A 20,811-nucleotide genomic window follows, 5' to 3' on the forward strand; every position below is an offset into this window, starting at 1 on the left:
CGAAAGCACGTCAAAGTGCAAGTAGATAAATAGGTACCGCTACAGCACGAAGGTAGACGGCATTTCCGTGTGCTGCTCTGGTCCGCCAGAAGCGGCTTTGTCATGCTGGCCACATGACCTGGAAGCTGTATGCCGGCTCCCTCGGCCAATAACGCGAGATGAGCGCTGCAACCCCAGAGTCTGTCACGACTGGACCTAATGGCTAGGGGTCCCTTTACCTTTTACCTCAGGGGAAAAAAATCATTCTGGGTTTGTTTTTTTTAAAATAAAAAGCTATGCCTGTTAATGCCTGATAATAAATGCCTCAATATGCTTTAGTCAACTATTACTTACACATAAAGATCCATGGGAAACTCTTTCATCATGTGTGTGATGATAAATTCTACCATCAGATCTAGAAGGAAAGGATACAGATATCATGACAAAACTATGACGAAAACCTTGGACTTATAACCAATTTAAGTTTTCGTTTCCAGATCATGGATTTGCACTGCCTAGTGTTAACATCAATGCAGACATAACACACTATGATTATGAGCAGTGGGAAGGGACTGTATGGAGAGTTCTGGCTGTGGTTATTCTCTTTTCCAAAATCCTGAGATGGTACTAGTGGGAAATGAATGCCCTAAAAGGCATGTTTGTGTATGCCTTTCAACTTCCAAGCATCAAATCCTTCAAACAGTTGTCCAACTTTCCCCTTGTCATCCATATCAAAAGCTACTTTTCAGGGCCAGAATTCTACTTATTTCAAATCTCGCCACTGGTAGAAAATTCCTGCAAAAAACAAGTTTCAGAAATTTGCTTTGACAGGGAGCCATATTTATTTTAGACTAGATAATGAGATACAAAATGGTGCTTTACATCTATGGAGCATATTCCAAAGCACAATCAATCTTGACAGGGTCTCAATAATAGCTTAAATTGTTCCTGTGTCACTGAGTCAATAAAGTCTAATGGCATCACACAGTTTCAGAAATATTCAATTTCTATTTCTGGCCTTGAGTCAATGTATTCCAGAGTGGACAAGGTGACCCAGACACTTTTGCCAATATTTGCCTGTCCTTCCTACCAATTTTCAAAGAACTGTAGAGTAGAGCGGAACCTAAAAAATTCTTATATTCAATTATCCACACCAGCTCATCCAGCCTCTTATTTAAAGTCATCAGCAGTTAATTTTCTTTATGTGCAGCACTAATATGTTAGATTTTAGTGCATTATCCAGCTAAGGAAAGTTGGCAAAACAGTATTCCATTAGCTTCTGAAACTCTTTGGAACAAATGTGTTCCATTACTCTGTAGCCAATTTCAGTTAAGATTTATTTATAAAGACTAGCTTTTCTCCTTGCCCAAAGTAAGTAAAGGGGCAGGCAGAGATGAGGCAAGAAGATGACATATTGGTAAATGAAATGCATTTCAGAATCAATGCCTAGCTGGCAAAATATTGAGGAATGCTCTCCTGAGGGAGATTCGGCTGGCACCTTCATTATATACCCTTAGGCACCAGGCAAAAACATTTCTCTTCAATCAGGCCTTTGGTTGAGGAACATCCTATACCCTTTTACTTGTATTTGTGGGAGGGAGTAGGGGGTTATTGGTTTGTCTGGGGTTTTTTGTTCTTGTTTTGTTCTTATGTATTTTATGTTTTTATCTTGTATTTTCATGTTGTGAACTGCCCTGAGATCTATAAATGAAGGGCGATATACAAATTACTGCAAATAAATAAATATCCATATCCCCCCCCCAACACACATCTTTGGAATAGCTGCTGACGGACGCAGGTGGCGCTGTGGGTTAAACCACAGAGCCTAGGGCTTGCTGATCAGAAGGTCGGCGGTTTGAATCCCTGTGACGGGGTGAGCTCCCGTCGCTCGGTCCCAGCTCCTGCCAACCTAGCAGTTCGAAAGCACGTCAAAGTGCAAGTAGATAAATAGGGAAGGTAAACGGCGTTTCCGTGTGCTGCTCTGGTTCGCCAGAAGCGGCTTTGTCATGCTGGCCACATGACCTGGAAGCTGTACGCTGGCTCCCTCGGCCAATAACCTGAGATGAGCGCGCAACCCCAGAGTCGGTCACGACTGGACCTAATGGTCAGGGGTCCCTTTACCTTTACCTTAATCTAGTAAGTACACTTACCCAGCACTGCACAAACCAGAGGCCGACAGGGAAGGTTCTTGTCAGCAGCTTTCTTTCGGTGTCTCATAGGCTTCAAAACACATGGAGATGAAATAGTCATGTGGCATGGAGCAGTGACACCCAAGGTACATTATCTCAAATGCTTTCCATGCAAATAAAACTGCTGCCCAAAGGGATGGCTTTCCCCCTCTCCCATTCCACACAATCTCACTGGTCACTTTACTGATTTGGCTGTAAGCAAAGACCAGGGTATCTGTAGGCTGGGTTTTGGATGGCTGTAGCTCCTATTGTGTCCTTCAACACAATGTCCATACACATCACTGCTAGAGAAAAAAATACTGAGCTAGGGAGCAGATTTTCATACAAACATTGGCTATAATGTTGTATCTACAAGCCAGGAAGAGAAGATTTTCACAGTCAGATAATAGATATGACCATTGGTGTCTGAAGTTAAGGAGCCATGACAGAAAAGACATTTTTATGCATGAGCTAAATAGAAATAATAAGTGACCCCATGCGAGATGTGCATTTTTGAAAGCTTATGTTAACATAGGTCTTTTCAGGATTAATTTATGATATTCTAACACATTAGGACTATATTTCAAAATTCTGTTCAGTTATTTAAACATATTATTAAAGCGTATTTAATCCACATTAAGTAGGTTTTCAAATATTTGGAAGCACCACCATGCATGAATGATACCCAATTTAAGAGTCCACCCCAGCTTGGTAAACCAAGGCACTTAATGAGACAGACTCACCATTCGGTGGAGGTTTACTCGAAAATTCATGTTATCATCATGCAGAAAAGCATTAGCATACTGGTCCTATTAAGGAAGAAAAACACTACAGTCATGAAAGGTAACGCTTGCAAAACTGGTAAGAAAATATTATACAGGTAACTACTGGTAATTATCAGTCTTTTTATTATGTTTTTAAGTGTGCTTTTAAATTATGCAGATTCTCCATATGGATGACTAGCAGCCCAGCTCAAAACCCCCACAAAAAACGATGCATTTTGTTGCTTCCTTCTGATGTTCATCTTAGCAGGAGAGTGTCAGGAAAATTGTAATGCACTCTGCAGAATTCACACAGAAGCTTCTTTACAATAATGCATATAGAAAGCTTTATGGCGACATTCCAATGGACTCATTGTCACTGGAGTTATTACAGCTTGAGCTGCTGGAAGATGGCTCAGCAGCCTCAGTCAGCTTTCATTTTAGCTTCAATTCTAAATCAAATCATGTTCTATGTAACATGTATGGCAACAAATTTGCTCTCCTTGAATTCCACAGTCAAACATGCTCTGGTTGAAAGCAGGCAACAACTCTGTCTTCTGCTACCTACGTTCCTCTCAAGTACCTGTAAGCTTAGGTGATAATCACAGCAGCTAATAGCTGAGGGGTTTTTTCTTTAAAAAAAAGAGAGAAAGAAATGGAAATAATAGGAATTCATGGCCTCTTGAAATACCACTTTAAAATAATAATGAAATGGAAATAATAGGAATTCATGGCCTCTTGAAATACCACTTTAAAATCCAAGATTCTGGGTAGCATTGATGCAGAATGAGCTGCTGTAGGGCAGAAGAGTCTAATGCTAAACAAAACAGAACCCCAACTATTAGCTGGCACTTGAACAAAGATACTTTTTCCAATAGAAAAATGGAACTCCTCTAGGAGACTGGAAAGCACCAATGTGTAATCCAATGTGTAATCATATATCACTTCCTAGTCGACCTGTGTCAAGTGTCTTCTGCAGAAGTATATACACATACATACATAAGTGTGTATATATACACACACACGTGTGTGTGTAACATCTGGGCCTAAGTGATCTCTCATGTTTACTGCTCCAAACATTCAGTACAGTATCAGAATATAAGGAATGGACAAAAGGGAATGATTTGTTTGGGAAGCTGACCAGCACGTGGTTAACTATATTTACCTCATTAGTTATCATTCGACTTGCTAAAGAAAGGAGGGCTAGGAATGCAGGCTTAGTGCCAGGTCACAGGCTAGAGGCTAATGCATATGTAAATGAGATACAGGACACCAGCAGTGAGGCTTACCTCTGCTATGCAGGTCAAGATAATCAGACAGAGCTTGCCACTGTGGAGCCGGTGTTCATCTGCAAATGAAAATCAGCAGGTCCCACATGAGCCACTTATACCTTGATGTGCCAAAGGGTCAGTATGTGAATCAAGAAGCAGAAAAGGCAGAGCAAGAGGTGAGGCATCAGTAGCATTTCAGCTCTACGCTCAAAGTTATTACCCTAGACAAGAAACTGTTAGACCTCCAAATATCTGTAATAAAGCTTGTGCTATTAATCCTGAAGTTGGTTTCATTGTCTCTTTTTACATCTTTGATGTTAATCTTTCCCATTGTGTCTATGTAACACAGGCACTAGACTTACAGAAATATTTCTTGTCCCAGAACCTATCGTTAAGGTGGGGTAACCTGTGGCACTCCAGATGTTGTTGGACTACAGATCCCATCATTCTTCTCTTCCCTATCCTCATGCCTAGTTCTGGAACCCTTTTTCTAGCAAAATAGCACTGGAATTTAGGGCTACTAAAGTCTGCTAGATATTATAGCTATAGTCGACTTTCACGGTCACAGGTAATATGCCTCTGTATACAAAATCCTGGGAATCATAGGCAGGGAAAGTGCTGTTGCACTCAAGTTCTATTTGCTGGCTTCCCATTGGCATCTGGTTGGCCACTTGGTAGACAAGATGGGCCTTCATTCTGATCTAGCAGAGCTCTTATCATCCTCTTTTGGCCTTGTAAAGCCTTGTACAATGAGATGGATTTTCTGGCTAACAATAAAGAGCCTTGAAGGATGGTGGGCAGCCTTGACATGGATCCAATGGTTAACTCTGCTCACTAAGGACAAAGAGTCATTTTTAAAAAGATAAATGTGAAAGCCTCAAAACTGTGGGCAGCTTTGGACATCACAATAAGCCATCGTTTATCATGAGAGGAACAAGCCAAAGGAAGCTATCAGATCACATCTTACATCTTCCTCTGATGCAACCATAATGAGGAAATTGGAAGTTGTTGATTAACTGCAATCTGCATTATGTCCAAATCTAAAACTGTGATTAATCTCAAATAAGAATTGTTCAAACAAGGTAGCTTATAACACATGGTTATGAATCTGGCTTGTTTTGAATATATATTTATTGAAGGTGAACCAGTTTTCACGTTCAGGTGAAACAAGCTGTGATTAATCGAAATGGAAGGAAAAGCTTCTAATCTCCTCTTCTCTTGTGCAGCCATGGCACAAGAGAAGGGGAAGAGAGCACATGCAAGCCCAAGACTTGCTGCAACTCGTTCCCATCACAATAAAGCATGGCTTTTCATGACATCCAAAACAGTTCTGTGGGTACATGCAAAGGACAGTGGCACACAAGGACATTTAAACATTGTCATTTCTTGAGGCCAGGTGTGTTACCAATTTAAAAAGAGAGCTCCAGTACTCTGGAGTCTTGTTATTTTTTCACTGCAAGACATTGAGGCCACAGTTGTGTGTCCTTTGGGATTACATGCCAGGCATTACTCTTCTATACTGAGCATTTGCTCTTTAGATTACTCATATTGCAACTGATGCAATATGTTCAACAGTACATCACTGGATATGGATCTGCAGCTACACAGAGCAGTGCTTTAGTATAAGCACATCTTACTCCTCTTTATAAGCTATAAGTACATTATAAAAATGACACAGCTAACCCGATATGGATACCGACTTTGGTCCTATGTAACAGATGAGGAGACAGGGAGAGGGAGGTTTTGCTACCATGCCATTTCTATGTAGGCAGCAGCTACCTGACTGGAGCTTTCTTCTCCTCTATCTCAACCCAAGGAAAAGTCAGAACCAGGAAACATTAACAGATAACACCAAATGAGAGTAACAACTAGGGAGATTAATTCATAAAATGTTAACTACACTGAGCATTGGGAGAGGTGAGCTAACAATTAATATCCTTAAGGGACAGCGTTCAACTCTTCAGCCATCTACACGTTAGAAAGATTAACCTAGAACACTAGTTACGCTCTGCTTAAAAAACCTGAACAGAGAAAGAATTTAAAAGTAATCTCAAATACTTTTTAAGGTGGTGAGTCAATGTAATTGTCTTCTCAGAAGACACAATTTGTTGAATTTAAAAGAACCCATGCCCAGCTAAAATTGCTGTAGCAGGATGTTACAAAGGAATTATAATAAAAAGTTGCATTGTGCTGCTTAATGTCTTCACACTTAGCTACATAAACTGTAATGGAAATTTAAATGGGACCAAATGACTCTAGTCAAGGGTGGGAGGTGGGGAATAGCTACAGTTCTTTCTTAAACTCTTCAAGAGATTATTTTTGCATGTTGCCAAAAATGGGGTGCTAAGCAAAATGTAGTAGGCTAATGCCAGAAATTCCTATCTTGTGATACAAATGGTCTGCAAAAGGTTAAAATACAGAGGAAAGAAAGCATGCCAATGTACAAGGCACTGTGATTTATGAAACCATGATGTAGGCAGACTACCTAAACCCATGCACGACCCAATTATCACCCACTTTATGAAGGAAGTCAAAGCTTCTTGCCCACTCAGCAGAGCCTTCCTTCACCAGCCCACATCTAGCCAACTTTGCCAGTCAGGAAATATGATACATAGAGGTTCATCCTGAGCTCTGTTTTGCACTGCTCCTCTTGGGCACTCTTAGAAATGCCATACTCTATGCATTGAAGCCTCTGCCGCCTCCCTCGATATAGCTGAAAATTGGATGCGCTTTGCCTCATAGGGAGGGCATGCTGAGACTCCTCTGGCGGTTATGAACTACAATTTTTCTTATTCTATATTTGGTTTCACTCCCTTCAGCACCAGGGCTCCCTAGTATCCAGTAATTGCCATCTGGCAATGAGAAACCAGCTCATTCTCTCAGCGTGAACCACTTACATATCCATGGGGAGTCCAGGTAGATTTTTGTATACAGAACAACTAGCAACATCCCCTTTCCCCCCACCCTCCAGCAAATTTCTGAAATGTAAAGCTGTGTCAACACAAATGCTTACCTTTGGTGTCCTGCATTACAATGGAGCTGTACTTTAAGAAAGTTATCAGCAGGTTGCTGGTCTGCACATCGGCATCCAGAGGCAGCTCCACGGTGCTTATAACTAGGAAAGGTCAGATAAGATTTGCTAATCACCAGCACAAAGTATTGAAAGTTTTCCAGTGGAGGTCAGGGCCGTCTCTAGGCCTGGGCTGGGTGGCGCAATGTGCCAGGGTGCCTGGCCACCAGGGGCGCCGCCGCGCCGCCAGACAGCTGAGCTGATAAGGACTTTCCTCCCTTCCGGAGGGAAGTGATTGCATGTGGGGCCCGCCTCCCACCAGGGCACCTGGCCACCAGGGGCACTGCTGCGCCGCCAGACAGCTCCTTGTGTGACGCTATTCAATTTATTGACACCCAACAGCCACCAAGACTGCCACCGCTGCCCGGGTGCTGGGGCAACCCGGTGGACCGGCCGAGGAGCCGCTGCCCCCCCCAGCGATCACGCCAGGCCAGAGCCGAGGGCGCCCAGCCATCGGCCGGGCGGAGCTCCGAGGCCTGGGGCAGCCCAGCCCATGGAGCACTGGTGCTCTGGAGGGGAAGAGGGAGAGCCCCGGCCGGCGTGCTCACGCTGCCTGAGCGGCTCCCAAGCCGCCAAGACCCGCCGAACCGCCGCTGTGAGGGTGCCGGGCGGAACCCAGTGGACCAGCCGGGGAGCCGCTGCCCCCCCCCCAGCAATCGCACCAGGCCAGAGGGGAAGAGGGAGAGCCCCAGCCTCGTGGCTGCTGCCGCTGCTCTCCCCACCCTGGATGGGTAGAAGGGGAGAGGGAGCCTTTGAGGCGAGGAACCTCAGTCTTGCCCCCCCTGCCGCTGCCACCGCTATCGCCACCTTTTTTATCACTATTATTATTATTATTATTATTATTAATTTTTTACTTTCATTTATTTTAAAAAAAATGTTTATTTTTTATAAAAAATTGCCCACCGCCCACCCTTCCTCATTGTGGCCAGGGTATAGCAGGTGATCTTTCCCGGAGGTGAGTTCAGGCCGGAGGGAAACCGGGGGGGGGGGCGCTGGAGGGATTTTTGCACCATGGCGCTGGATACCCTTAAGACGGCCCTGGTGGAGGTAAAAAATATGCCTCTGTTATGCAAACATCCAGTCTTACAGGTATTTCTGTTCATAACTTTCTATAGTCTCAGGCAGTGCCAATACCAGTCCCGATGTCAACAAAAAAACAACGTTCATTGGTTCAACTCCCCGCTTCCGCAGTGTGGTAAGACCATCCACAACCAACACCACAGGAAATACTCCAATAAAAACACATTTTTGTAGTGCTTTTGCCATCCTGCTTAATATCCTATTCTCCAGGCACAGCCCTAACGTCCAAGAAGGATGTGCATTTCTTTGGTCATTAACAGAATTGCAAGGCTTGGATTTCCATCAGCCTTTCCCTTCCATTTAATGATCACCAGTATAGCAAAGTCTTATGTGTCTTTTCTGGAATGGAGGCATTTCTAGCAGAGGCCACTGCTGGATTTAAACGAAAACAAGAACACATAAGCCCTTAAAACAGGGATGGAGGAACTGTGGCCCAGCAGATATTGAACTCCCATCAGTCCCAGCCAGCACAGTAAAAAAATGATGGGAGTCCAACAACATTTGGACATCCACAAATTCCCCATCAATGCCTTGTGACATAATGGCCAAGCAATATGCATTGCCAGCCCAACACATGTCTTGCCACCTTCACTTCTGGGACACCCAAAGAGAAATCATGAGAATATGACAGTTTCGGAGAGGTCAGCCCAGTTATGTAACTTGTCCAGTAGGTCATTCCTCCACATTTAACAGGCAAGAAAGCTGTTCTCAGCTCACTGCTAACAGGGCCCTCAGCTCAGCTGTTCCATCTGCCATCAGAAGTATACAACCTTCCCATAGTAGTACTAATCCACTCAGTGATTTAACTAATATGTATTCAACAACTATAATGGATCCTTCTGGAGCTGCTATGATGCACACCATGAATGAATATTTAACAGCAGCCAGCAAAACCAGCACTTAGGATAACCATGGTGACAATCACCTAAGACACAGTTCACGCAAAAGCAGGAAAAGGTAGGTCTTTTTTCTTTTCTTTTCTTTTTAAATCACTATGCAGAAAGTTACTATCATAGCTCAACCCCTGCAGCCTTGACCCTTTCATGAAAGAAAGCGTGGGTTTTTTGTTTTTTAAAAAAATTGAAAATTGTTTTTAGTCCATGTCACAAGCAAGATGCAGAGGAAGTGGTTTCAGACTGTAAGCCTGTTTGCAAACTCCAGTTGCTGGTAAAGAACCCAGAACTACATGGGCTGGGGGGCTTAACGTAATCCTTTTGAGGCTAACCAAAAGGAAAAGTGACCTTCCATTTTGAAGTATGAGTCAATGATTACTAAATTGCAAGGCCTGAGGAGGTGGAGTAATCCTGGCATGCTTTAAAAAAAAATTAAAAAAGAATGAGCCAGAAATCTTGGGAGCAAAGCAAAGTAATGCTCATGATTACTAAAAGGACAAAGGAGAAATAAAAAGCAACAGTGAGAAAGACCTTTAACGGTAGTGATGCAGGTCAAGATTAAAATTACTCTACTATTGTTAATCAACCTCCCAGCAGTAGGAAGGCGGCGCTCACTATGCCTGTCTGCAGCCGTCTGTGAAAGACAGAGAGAGATGAAGGTAAGCACAAATTTTGCCTGCTGTATATTTTAAAAAAAAGTGTGTGGGCGGATACATTTGCAGTGAACAATTTGAAAGAAAGCCTAAGCAGCTCCCAACCCTCAGCATCATATGGAATACATATGCAGAGGTAGAAGACATGATTTTTTTTTAACAGAGGCTTTTGATATCCATGGCAACCAAGAAGAATTTATCCTCCCAGAGAAGAATGCTCTTCTGCTAGGATATCTGAGTGACCTGAATAGCAGCTACAAGAGGGTAACACACACTGCTCTCACCCAGAGATGCTTACAAACTGAGCTCTATTCAAGCCCTTCACGTTCTGCCATTAAACCATTTGTGACACATAAAGAAGTCAGCACACACACACACAGGGAAACCGTGAGGTCCAGTATAGACAATTGATGCTATTTTCTCCAGGATAACTACCCACAACTTTGCTCATGCAACTGTGTATTGTCCTCCTGTTTACCAAGGACATCTGCCTTCCCACATCATAAAAACAGATCCAGGGGAAATCTCATTTGGGGTCAGTTTATGATCCAGCCACATGAAGCCATCATGCTGTGATTCATTCTTACACTTGGTGGGGTTCCAGATGCATTGAAAACCTTGGCTTTGAACTACAAAAGCTTAAGTTTTCTCTGGACAAAGTGAGGACAATTGCTACATTTCCCAGGGTATAAACACATCAAGATGCAGGCAACTGGAGCATATGCAGAAGAGCTCACCATCAGAAGAAGGTGGTGTGGTCCCAAGAGGAGTGACTGGAGTTGTCGGAGTCGTTGGGCTTACTGGCATTGTCACCAAACCAATTTCAGGATGACTCTAGGAACCAAACACATGTAGATCAGTTATGTTCCACGCAGTCCATACCATACTACGTAAGTTTTTTTTGCTGCACCCTCATTCCAAGCTCAGCATTGTTGATATACCTGATGAGACCTACAATCCCTACAGAAATCTGTGAGTTGGTGTTCATATTATAATAAATAACAATAATAATAATTTATTATTTATACCCCGCCCATCTGGCTGGGTTTCCCCAGCCACTCTGGGCGGCTTACAACAGAAAAATGAAATAAAATAATAAAATAAGGGTTGCCTTCAGATGTCTTCTAAAAATCTGGTAGCTGTTTTTTTCTTTGACATCTGATGGGAAGGCGTTCCACAGGGCGGGCGCCACCACCGAGAAGGCCCTCTGCCTGGTTCCCTGCAACTTGGCTTCTCGCAATGAGGGAACCGCCAGAAGGCCCTCGGTACTGGACCTCAGTGTCCGGGCAGAAAGATGGGGGTGGAGACGCTCCTTCAGGTATACTGGACCGAGGCCATTTAGGGTTTTAAAGGTCAGCACCAACATTTTGAACTGTGCTCGGAAACGTACTGGGAGCCAATGTAGATCTTTCAAGGTGTTTGTAATAGAAAAACTTGGGAAGTGCCCCATTCAATCTTTCACTATTTTGTAACAATTGAATTGACAGCACCATTTGGGGGACCTTCTCTTTCTCACAGCCTCCAAAATACACAGTTGCTGCTGAAGCAGTATTTTCCTCCTGTCCTTATAGTTCCTATCTTAATGTATTCCTCCTTAAAGAGCAAGTCAACGCATCACGTTGCCACCCAGCTGCTTAACCCAGGTGCTTCCAGAGGACAGGGCTACATAAATAATAATGTTACAGATTTCCCCTGCCTTCTTCTACTAGTTCTTCTCTGCATTTCATCTCAGCCAGCAGCCCCCTCCCCCCCCAATCTAATTTCTGATTTAACTTTATTCTCCATAGGGTTCCATTTGTATCACTGGCATTCATGAGAACAGGCAAGGTTTCATACTATTCTATTTCATATCCAACAGTGAAGTAATGAAGTCTGTTTCAGAGTGCGCCTTTCATATCAATGCATCTCCAAATGTTCTCTCGGCAACAAGCAGAGCAATGATTTGAAATGTGTTCTAGAACTACCAATCTGCTTTTAACTGCACAACGTTTCATGGAAGTTCACATAGGGGTCTGCCGTGGGAGAGATCTAGAAAGTCTGGTTTATTAATGGGCTCTTACCAGCCCATTTTGTAAGAGAGCACATCGCCAACGGTTGTAGACCCAATTTCAGAAAGCCATCTCTAGGGCAAGCTTTGAAACATACAGCCCATTGAAAATATTACAGGCAAGAAACTCTATTTCCATGCAATAAAATGATTGCATGCTGCTATAATAAGGTTTTATAACTCCTGAGCCAGCTAAGGGATAACAGCACCACCTAGCAGCAGCACATTGGCAGCACATTTCTAAAACACATATATCAATGTAATTTTGTGCATGGTACAACAACTCCCCAATAGCTCGACCAAAAATCTACTAAAGCAACATATACCCTCCCTGTTTAGCTCTGCTCTGTGGTCTCCAGCCTGTGCACATATACAGTATGAGCCAAACAACTTAAACACATATGAATTACACAAGTTTTAGCTGTGGTTCCAATACCAGCAAACACACATGAAAAGTAGCCCTGTTCTGTATGCTAACGTACACACACACACCCAATTGATGCAAACTTAATTAAATAAAATACCACTACATTTACTGCACTCCAGAACAGAAGCCAATCCGGCGAGAACTGCCCAAGCAGAAAAATTAAAACTCAGCTTTTCACAAGAGCCAACATGCAGAAAAAAGCCAAAACATATGTAGCTCTAGAGAAGATTACAAGAGCACAAACAACGGAGCAATGATGACTGGAAATGCCACAGCCATGCCAGTAACCTTTAAATCAGGTGAGAGGGCAGAATGCTTTTTACTACTCGTAGATTAAATAAAAAAGAATGGCCAGAGATTGAAAACAACATTCAAAAGACCTTAAAAGTATAGAGCAGGTTTCAACTCTAGTTGATGGACAGAACAATTTAATACCCTTAAATCTAGGGGACCAAAGCCATTTCTGCCTTCCCAGGCCCAACTGAGGTAAAGCTTTCTTGTTTCAGGACTAGCTATCCTTGCCTGCAGGGTGTTGATTCCCACCAATGTACACTAACCTGGGGAAGACTAGGATAAAAGAAGAGCCATTTGGTATGCAAATACTGCACAAACAATCCTCCAGTTTTAAACTAGCTTGAGGCCTCCCTCCTCACTTGGTAGTCAACAGGGACCTATCACATCCTGCTTCAGGATCATTTCAGTAACAAACTAGTCTGAATCTCACCCTCAGGGCTCTGCGTCCATACAGTACTCAGATTGGGGTGGGTGGGTAACAGAAAGTAACAAATAAGCATTGTGCATTTGTTCCCTAAGCCATCAAATTCAGAAGAAAGCCTGCTTCTTGTGGCAGACAAAAGGCAGGAAGAGCTCCAAAGTCCATTGGTACAGCTATCTCCAGCATGCTGAAGCTATTTTAGTTTGTATTCCAATCCTCAGGTGCAGAAAAAGGAATTTCACCCCACCTGTGCCAATACAGTGATGAAGTTTCGGTTCAAGTGAACAGCTTCATAAAGAGCCAAAAGGATAGCCTCATTGGTTCTACAAAAAGAATGTAAGAGAAAAAGATGTGCTGCAGTAAATGAGTGTAAAATAATGGGTCACTTCCCCTGCCCTTACTACCCAGCAACTTTGGATACCCAGATTGACAAACAAAGGCATATTTATATTAGAAAGCGGGGTCCCTCAAAAACCCACCCCCTCATACACATAAACAAATCTCACTACAGCCAACCAAAGACAACCAACCTCTCTTACCAACAAGGAAGCATAACAAGCGAATAGAAAGAGAACCCACACAAGTGACGCTGACACAAAACCGCACACATACACTATGTAGAATAAAAGAAGCATTGCCACCCCACCCCACACCCCATTCCCCCCCACTCTTTTCTTCCCAGTCTAATACTGCATGCAACACTAATGTTTCACAACAATTGTAACTGATCTGTAGAAAACACAACTTGAAAAAAGCCAATACATGTATTTGTGTAATCTAATAAATCTTTAATAAAAATTATTTTTAAAAGGGGGAAAAGCTGGGTGCCTGCAGAGTATTTTCCCTCCCAGGACTTCCAAACCCACTACATACCTAGCAAAAATCTACACATACCCCATATGCATTGATGGAAGGTAACTTTTACTTTATAGAAATGTAGTCCGCCCCGCCGCCCCCCCATTTATTGCAGCACTTAACGTTTCTTTATTGCACTTCACATATAGCACCCTGCTCTAGCTATCCCCAGCCCCAAATAAGAAGGAAGGAGTATTAAGGACAAAGGAAAGACCATAGCATCTACAACCAACTGGTCAACTTGAAGCACATTGGGTAGGTATAGCACCAGAAGGTTGCAGGTATCAACAATGTTTTCATTTGCTTGACTGTGGAAAAATTTCTGATGTGGTCATCAGTGTCAAATAATTTACTTGTATCTGCTCAAAAACATGGATACCCAAATGCCATGTATGGTAACTCCTCCTTCCTATTTGCCCCCATTTCCATTCCAGTTTCAGTGCATAAGAATAGAAATGCTATACCCTAACCATCTGACTAAAGCTTCTGCTAATTCACTCATGTACCAGACTGCTTGCTGCCATCTCCAGTACTGGCTGCTGAGCTAGAGTTAAATTCCTCTTGCCTTATATTTTTAAGTTATATGTCAGCAATGGATAGCAATTTACACTCCTCAATCAAAGCAGCAAATTGCTATCTGCTGGGTGCACTTACTGGACGGAGATTTTCTCATCTGCATCAGCTATGAACATGCTGCCCACCTGTGGAAATAAACAATATTGCACAGCATTAGGATCTATAGAATTTTACCTCAAGCTAAGCAGGCACACAATTCTTAAAGTAAAATGGACACTACAGTGGAACCTCGGTTTACGAACACCTCGGTTTACGAATTTTCGGTTTACGAACTATCCTAACCCGGAAGTTAGTAAACCGAGGTGCCCGAGGCCTACTGAGCGTCCGATGCCTTCGGGGAGGCCGGGGAGTGCTTCCGCGACTGGGCTGCAGCCGCGGAAGCGCTCCCCAGCCTCCGCGAAGAGGGTGTTTTTCCTCGTATAGAACGGATTAATCAACTTTCCATTACTTTCAATGGAAAAGTTCGCTTCGGTTTATGAACGCTTCGGTTTATGAACAGACTGCTGGAACCAATTGTGTTCATAAACCGAGGTACCAATGTATATGTTTTCAGGGGAGTCAGAGTCATAGCCTAATGTAGCATATATAAGAAAGTCTTTTTCATTTTCTTTTACAAGCATTGGACTGGGCCCCTGCCACAGGAAACACTGACCAGCAACACACACACACACACACACACACACACACACACACACACACACACACACACACCCTTACCATGTTGGTCAAGGCTGAGAAAAAGCCACTCTGGTGTTCTTCTTCCTTGTCTTTATACTGCCTAAAAAAGAGGACAGCAACAGATAGATCAAGCCATGATGCTGCCAACCTATGTGTGCAAAAAAGATTTGACACAAATTCTTTACAGTATTTAAAGAAAAGAGGAATAGTCAGCTTTCACCCACTTCTATTTTCAAAGGGTGCCTTCCAACTCTACAATTCTATTAGTCTAAGTAACTGATCCCACGTAAGAGCTCATAGGTGGACATTAGAGGTGGTGAATAACAAAGTTGATCCACTCTAATCATTTCTACATGGTTATATATTTATTTCAAAAGTCCTATAACCAAAATAGATTTTCTGTCAGAAGCAATACACAGTGATTCACTTAGTCTTCTATCAGTGGGGGAGCAGAAGATGTTAAAGACAGTTCACAAAAAGGTACAGCCAATGGCAATTAAAGGAAGAAGGTGGTAAATGCAATCCTGGCAGTTCCCCTGTGAAACCAAACCTCTACTATGCAAGGCCAAAAGCTGATTTACTGATTGGAATGACAGCAGGAATACAACGTCTCATAGATCTAGACATTTCCAGGCTGCCGAAGCAAGCGGCTGACAGGCACATCGGCAAGTTTTCTCAGAAGGGAATGTTAACTACTTTTGCTGCTGTAAAAAAAAGACATGCCTTAACTTGACTTACCGGTTGTATTCTGATAAAGCCTGAGCAACTACAAGACCCATTCCCTGTAAAAACAGAGCAAGATGTTAAGTTCTACTCCCTACAGATCACAGCCACACAGCAAGTGCAGAGCAGAGACAGAGCCCTTTGCCCCCCAAAAAAGCTTACTCTCCAAATTACCCCCAACAATTTATAGCACTAGATCTATATAAGATACAGGGATCAGGCTTCTGTCATTATCTGACAAGGTCATATCTGCATGTCCCTCTCCATGGAAGACTCATTTCAAGTAAGCCAGTATTTTGTAGTACTAAGAATATCAGATCGGGACTGGAAGGCCCAGGTTCAAATCACTATGCAACCTTGAAGCTCACTGGGGGGCAACAGCACTCCCCTCCCCCTGGGCTTAATTTATTTTACAAGTTGCTGAAGGTATAAAATTATGGTGGGAAGAGAACTATGTATGCTGCCTTGGGTACTCTGGAAGAAAGGCAAGATAATAAAATAATGGAAATAAAATTCTGTATTACCGGTTCTATAGGCGAAGGCAAAAGCTATGTCCCCAAATTAGGACTATTCCCTTTGGCAGGAGAAACATGTGGAAGCTTCATATTGCTACAGATCCCATTAACTTCTCATTCAAATATTTTTTTTTGTTTCTTCATTAAATATTCTATTGCATTCCTTATATCATAGATTTATTCCTCTCTCATACACTGTGGAATACTTCAGTCATGATCACGGAAATCAGAGCTTCTGAAAATGTCTTGGGATTTTTTAAAAAAATTAATTCAGTTCAGCTCCTTGTTGTATTCCGAGCCCTATGGATAACGTGCAATACTCACAGCACTTAATCCATTATACTCACATTGAGGGTGGCCTCATCATCTATGATGGACAGCTTCACTATATAAGGATTCACAGACTGTAGTGGGAAGAAGGAAAGTCATGGGTTATCATGGGTTAGCTTAGTGACTCAGCAAAGCCAACACAGCTTCATGCAAAGGTCTTGCCCGTCTTATGATGCCAGGGGACACACGTGCCTGTCAATTTAAACCACAAGACTCTAGATCCACTCCTCCTTTCAGTGCAGTAGCCTCACATACAAATGAGAGCCCCTCCAAGATACTGAGAGTCATGGTCACATTTTACACATTAGCCATCATTATTTCAACGGTTAGGGAAACAGTAAACAAGCCAATATATTCAATACTGCATCCATATGGTGCCAATGTCCATCAGTGTAGCAGTTTTCTATGTTCCTGATTGAACAGCGTTCTAAATAAAGAGGTACCCATGTCTCATACATACATACATACATACATACATACATACATACACACCATGCAACACTCATTATGAAAAGTGTCTAGCACAGACTGGTTCATATATGAGAGATAGACCAGCGCAGACTGAAACATCTGCGAGCAAAGGAATTGTAATCCCATTAACAACAACCTTATGCTCACAGCTTTGGTTTAGTTCAGTGATTGTTATCAGGGCCTAAACGGAGCCAAATACTGGGAAGGGGAAAGCAACAATTCAAGAAAAATTGTCATTACAGGATGGTAATGCAAAATACAGAGAAGCATTGTCATCTTAAGGACAGATAAATTCAGTGCGCTATGAGCTTTTGGAGGCAAGTACCTACTTTATCAGACACAAGGACAGGGATAACCAGAAAGCTAGCAGACTAAGAGACAAGCTAAATGCAGCAGACTGAGGAATAGGTAAGACAGCTAGAACCAGAAAAAAGTCTGACAGTACACCCTATGCATATCTACTCAGAAGAAAGTCTCAATGAATTCAACGACACTTGTTCCTACTAAGTGTATATAGGAAAAGCTTTACCTACTTCCTATCTGTGTTCTGACAGCTGTTACAACACAGCAGGACAAAAAAAAATGGAATTTTCTTTACACATATGTACACACATATTTAAATATGTTAGATCTATTGTAAGCCACTCTGAGGGTCACTGACTGGAGGAACAGCAACATCTAAGTCCCCAAATAACTAACATATTTCAGACCTTTTTGAAATCCTTGTGCATGAACCAAAGGCTTTCTTCACTCAGGAGCAGTTCAAAGGGCAGAAGTCAAGACACTGGGTATTTTGTGAAATGATTAAAAAATTATTATTATTGGCATCCTTGAAGTGAAGACCCTCCCCTTAAATATGAGTGCCTCGGCACATTTCAAGTGTCTTTTCTTCAGTCATGCATAAAAGCAACTCAGAGCCACCCTAGTAACGTCAGGATCACACCACCACTGAACCAGACACACAATTTCCAACCTATGCACAACATTACAGGTGTTCAGTTTAGTACTTTTACTTTAAAAATATAAGTGATGTTTTCTCCCAAGTAAACGCACTTAGCACCAGGGCAGCAAAAGGAAACACAATGCTATTCCTGTAGTCATGATGTTGCCATGAGTTAAGTACATTTAAAATGAGAAACTGAACATACTCAAGAGGATTTATTTGTTATTTATCAGGGTTAGTAGGGTTTTGGCCAGGGGTCAAAATATAGTCCGGCCCCCCACAAGGTCTGAGGGACAGTGGACCTGCCCCCTCCTGAAAAAAGTTTGCTGACCCCTGGTTTTGGTTCTAATAGATCAAGAATGTAAGTGCTGAAGCACAGGGGTGAAGAGGGAGTGCACCTGCCTTCCCGGCTATGTGTGTTTTATTTTCTCTGTTGATTCTCCTCCTCCTCCTCTTTTCCTGGGGAGGCCATGGATTTCTTGGTTGCAATACTTTGCAGTTTGGAAAAACTTAACTCTTGCCTAACTCCAATTCAGTCCCACATGAGTCATGAGTAATCCACGAGGAAAGGTACCGGTAGGAAAGTATTTTTAAAAGAAGGGGGAAAAGGCTAATATGGACTGGTATCTTGTAACATAAACCCCAGCATAGCATACTGCCCCCAGCTCTGCATCACAAGAACACTTAAAATGGAGGGAGGGATGAAAACATACCTCACAAATTTAAACTTAGGAAAGGTGGGAGAACAAAAAAAAACACCTAATCTGTGGAAAGTGTGCTTCCTGAATGTATATTCCAAACATGGCACTGCTCTCTGCAGCAAGAAATTAACAATATGCAGCTGAACCTGTTCACCTATTTGGTGTATAATCATTTTAAAAAACAACCTTTTCATCTCCCAGGGCAGAATTAATAAACAGAATAGCTTCGCCCCTAGGCCTCTGCACTTTCAGATCTTTTCTTTTACACAATCTTTACGACTGTTCAATGTACTCAAGGCATTTGACCTTTCTACATAATTACCTTGATTAGACGAGGAGATAGCTTTGAAGATACACTAAGATAAGCAGAGCTTTGTTTCACCTAAATGGGCTATTTGGTCCTGCACCATAATTTCCCATTACCACTTTGGGTGCAAGGGCCTGCCACAGCAAGGAGATCCTATCAGTGAGGTCTCTAATACCCTCAAGGCCTAAGCTTTCTACAAGAACAGTCACACCTTGTTCCGTGTCTTCCTTTACTTATGGCATAACACAGTTATTCTTTTGGAATGACTTTACCCAATTCTCTGGTGAATCTTGGTTGTCCTTCAATTCCACAGCTATGAATGTTTATCTACTTGCACTTGATGTGCTTTCGAACTGCTACGGTAGGTTGGCAGGAGCTGGGACCGAACAACGGGAGCTCACCCCGTCGCAGGGATTCGAACCGCCAACCTTCCGCTTGGCAAGCCCTATATTTTAATGATAGTATTTTAATGATTGATTCTTCTACAGTATGTTTTTAGCAGTTCCTAATTTTTATCTGTAAGCTGCCCTGAGTCCCATGCATGAGGGTGGGGAGAAAACAATCTCAACCCCTACGTGCCCATTCAGATCCTGTTCTCCACTGCTGTGTCAGAGATCGCAAATGGAGGATAATTTGATTCATGCCTTAGTCTTAACATGCCATATCCAGATTAAAGATAAGTGTTGGTTTCATTCTATTATATTGTTTTTCACTTTAAACATTCATGTATTTATCGAGATTTACATGTTCTGCCTTAGGAGTCAACAGACAGCAGTACCCACCTCTCAGTTTAAGATTATGAAATTACTTGTTTTTATGCTTCCAGAAAGCTTCATGCTTAGGTGTTGGCAACAGGATATCAAAGGGCCCTAAACTAGAGAGGAAATGAATCTATAGATTTAGGAAGGCCCTACCCACTGCTAAATTGCTGCAGTCCATGCAGTCACCTGGGAATAAAGAAAGCCTTTGAAGGTAGCAATCAGGCCAATGGAATGAAATTTTATGCTGGCAGGAACAGTGTCTATAAATCAGATTAACGATTTTGCAATAAAAAAAATATTAAGGTGAACCTGGATAAGAAATAAAGACATCAGCAAATATTCTGCTCATGTTGAAGCACATTTAAAACCATGTTTTTGTAAGCAACACTTGAGGGTTTGTTTTTTAATAGACAAGCATTAAAGTCATAAGCAACAAATACGCTCTCAATGCAATTAGATTTCCTTAACTTAATGGAACAATTTAGCAGCCCACGAGGCTCTGGGGGAAAAAAAAGAGTATGATCAGCGACAGTGTGGTTGAAATGAAAAGGCTCTCACAGCTTACATTAAAAAAAAGAGGAAAATCCCCCATACCCTCCCTCCAACAGAAGATTTGCAATGTTGGAGGCATGAGGAAAAAATCTACTATTTTCTCAAATCATACTAACTGCTTTATACAGCACCACATACATATAAATTCTCTCAGCTGTAATGCAAAGCCAAGACAACGCCTAGGAGAAAAATTAAGCCTTATGCAAGCCTATTTTCCCCAGGAGGGATTTCCAAATGACTATCTGAAACAGACTACTCCTGTGACCCTCATCTAATAGCAGCAAAACAATAACCTTTTCTTTCTCTGAGGATATTTCCACTGACCTAAGTTTGCT

The 20,811-nt window shown here is 42.3% G+C and overlaps 1 protein-coding gene and 1 long non-coding RNA gene across 4 annotated transcripts in view; one reads left to right on the forward strand and one right to left on the reverse strand.

The window, feature by feature from the left end:
• ARMH3 (armadillo like helical domain containing 3) overlaps positions 1-20,811 on the reverse strand; it is a 118,425-nt gene that overhangs the window by 84,657 nt on the left and 12,957 nt on the right. For all 3 annotated transcript variants that reach the window (XM_035133314.3, XM_035133313.3, XM_035133312.3), the window contains exons 10-20: positions 16,759-16,815; positions 15,912-15,955; positions 15,213-15,273; positions 14,574-14,620; positions 13,312-13,387; positions 10,613-10,709; positions 7,193-7,294; positions 4,198-4,256; positions 2,891-2,956; positions 2,130-2,199; positions 334-394 (exon numbers count right to left, since the gene is read on the reverse strand). In XM_035133314.3, coding sequence (XP_034989205.1) covers positions 334-394; positions 2,130-2,199; positions 2,891-2,956; positions 4,198-4,256; positions 7,193-7,294; positions 10,613-10,709; positions 13,312-13,387; positions 14,574-14,620; positions 15,213-15,273; positions 15,912-15,955; positions 16,759-16,815 — 740 coding nt within the window. The remainder of the gene's footprint in view (positions 1-333; positions 395-2,129; positions 2,200-2,890; positions 2,957-4,197; positions 4,257-7,192; positions 7,295-10,612; positions 10,710-13,311; positions 13,388-14,573; positions 14,621-15,212; positions 15,274-15,911; positions 15,956-16,758; positions 16,816-20,811) is intronic.
• LOC148685683 (uncharacterized) lies at positions 9,816-19,611 on the forward strand. Its single transcript, XR_015950013.1, has 3 exons — positions 9,816-9,881; positions 14,069-14,174; positions 19,477-19,611. It is a non-coding gene; the product is annotated as an uncharacterized LOC148685683 (long non-coding RNA).

This window comes from Zootoca vivipara, chromosome 5, assembly GCF_965207765.1.
Source record: "Zootoca vivipara chromosome 5, rZooViv2.hap1.1, whole genome shotgun sequence".
NCBI lineage: Eukaryota > Metazoa > Chordata > Lepidosauria > Squamata > Lacertidae > Zootoca > Zootoca vivipara.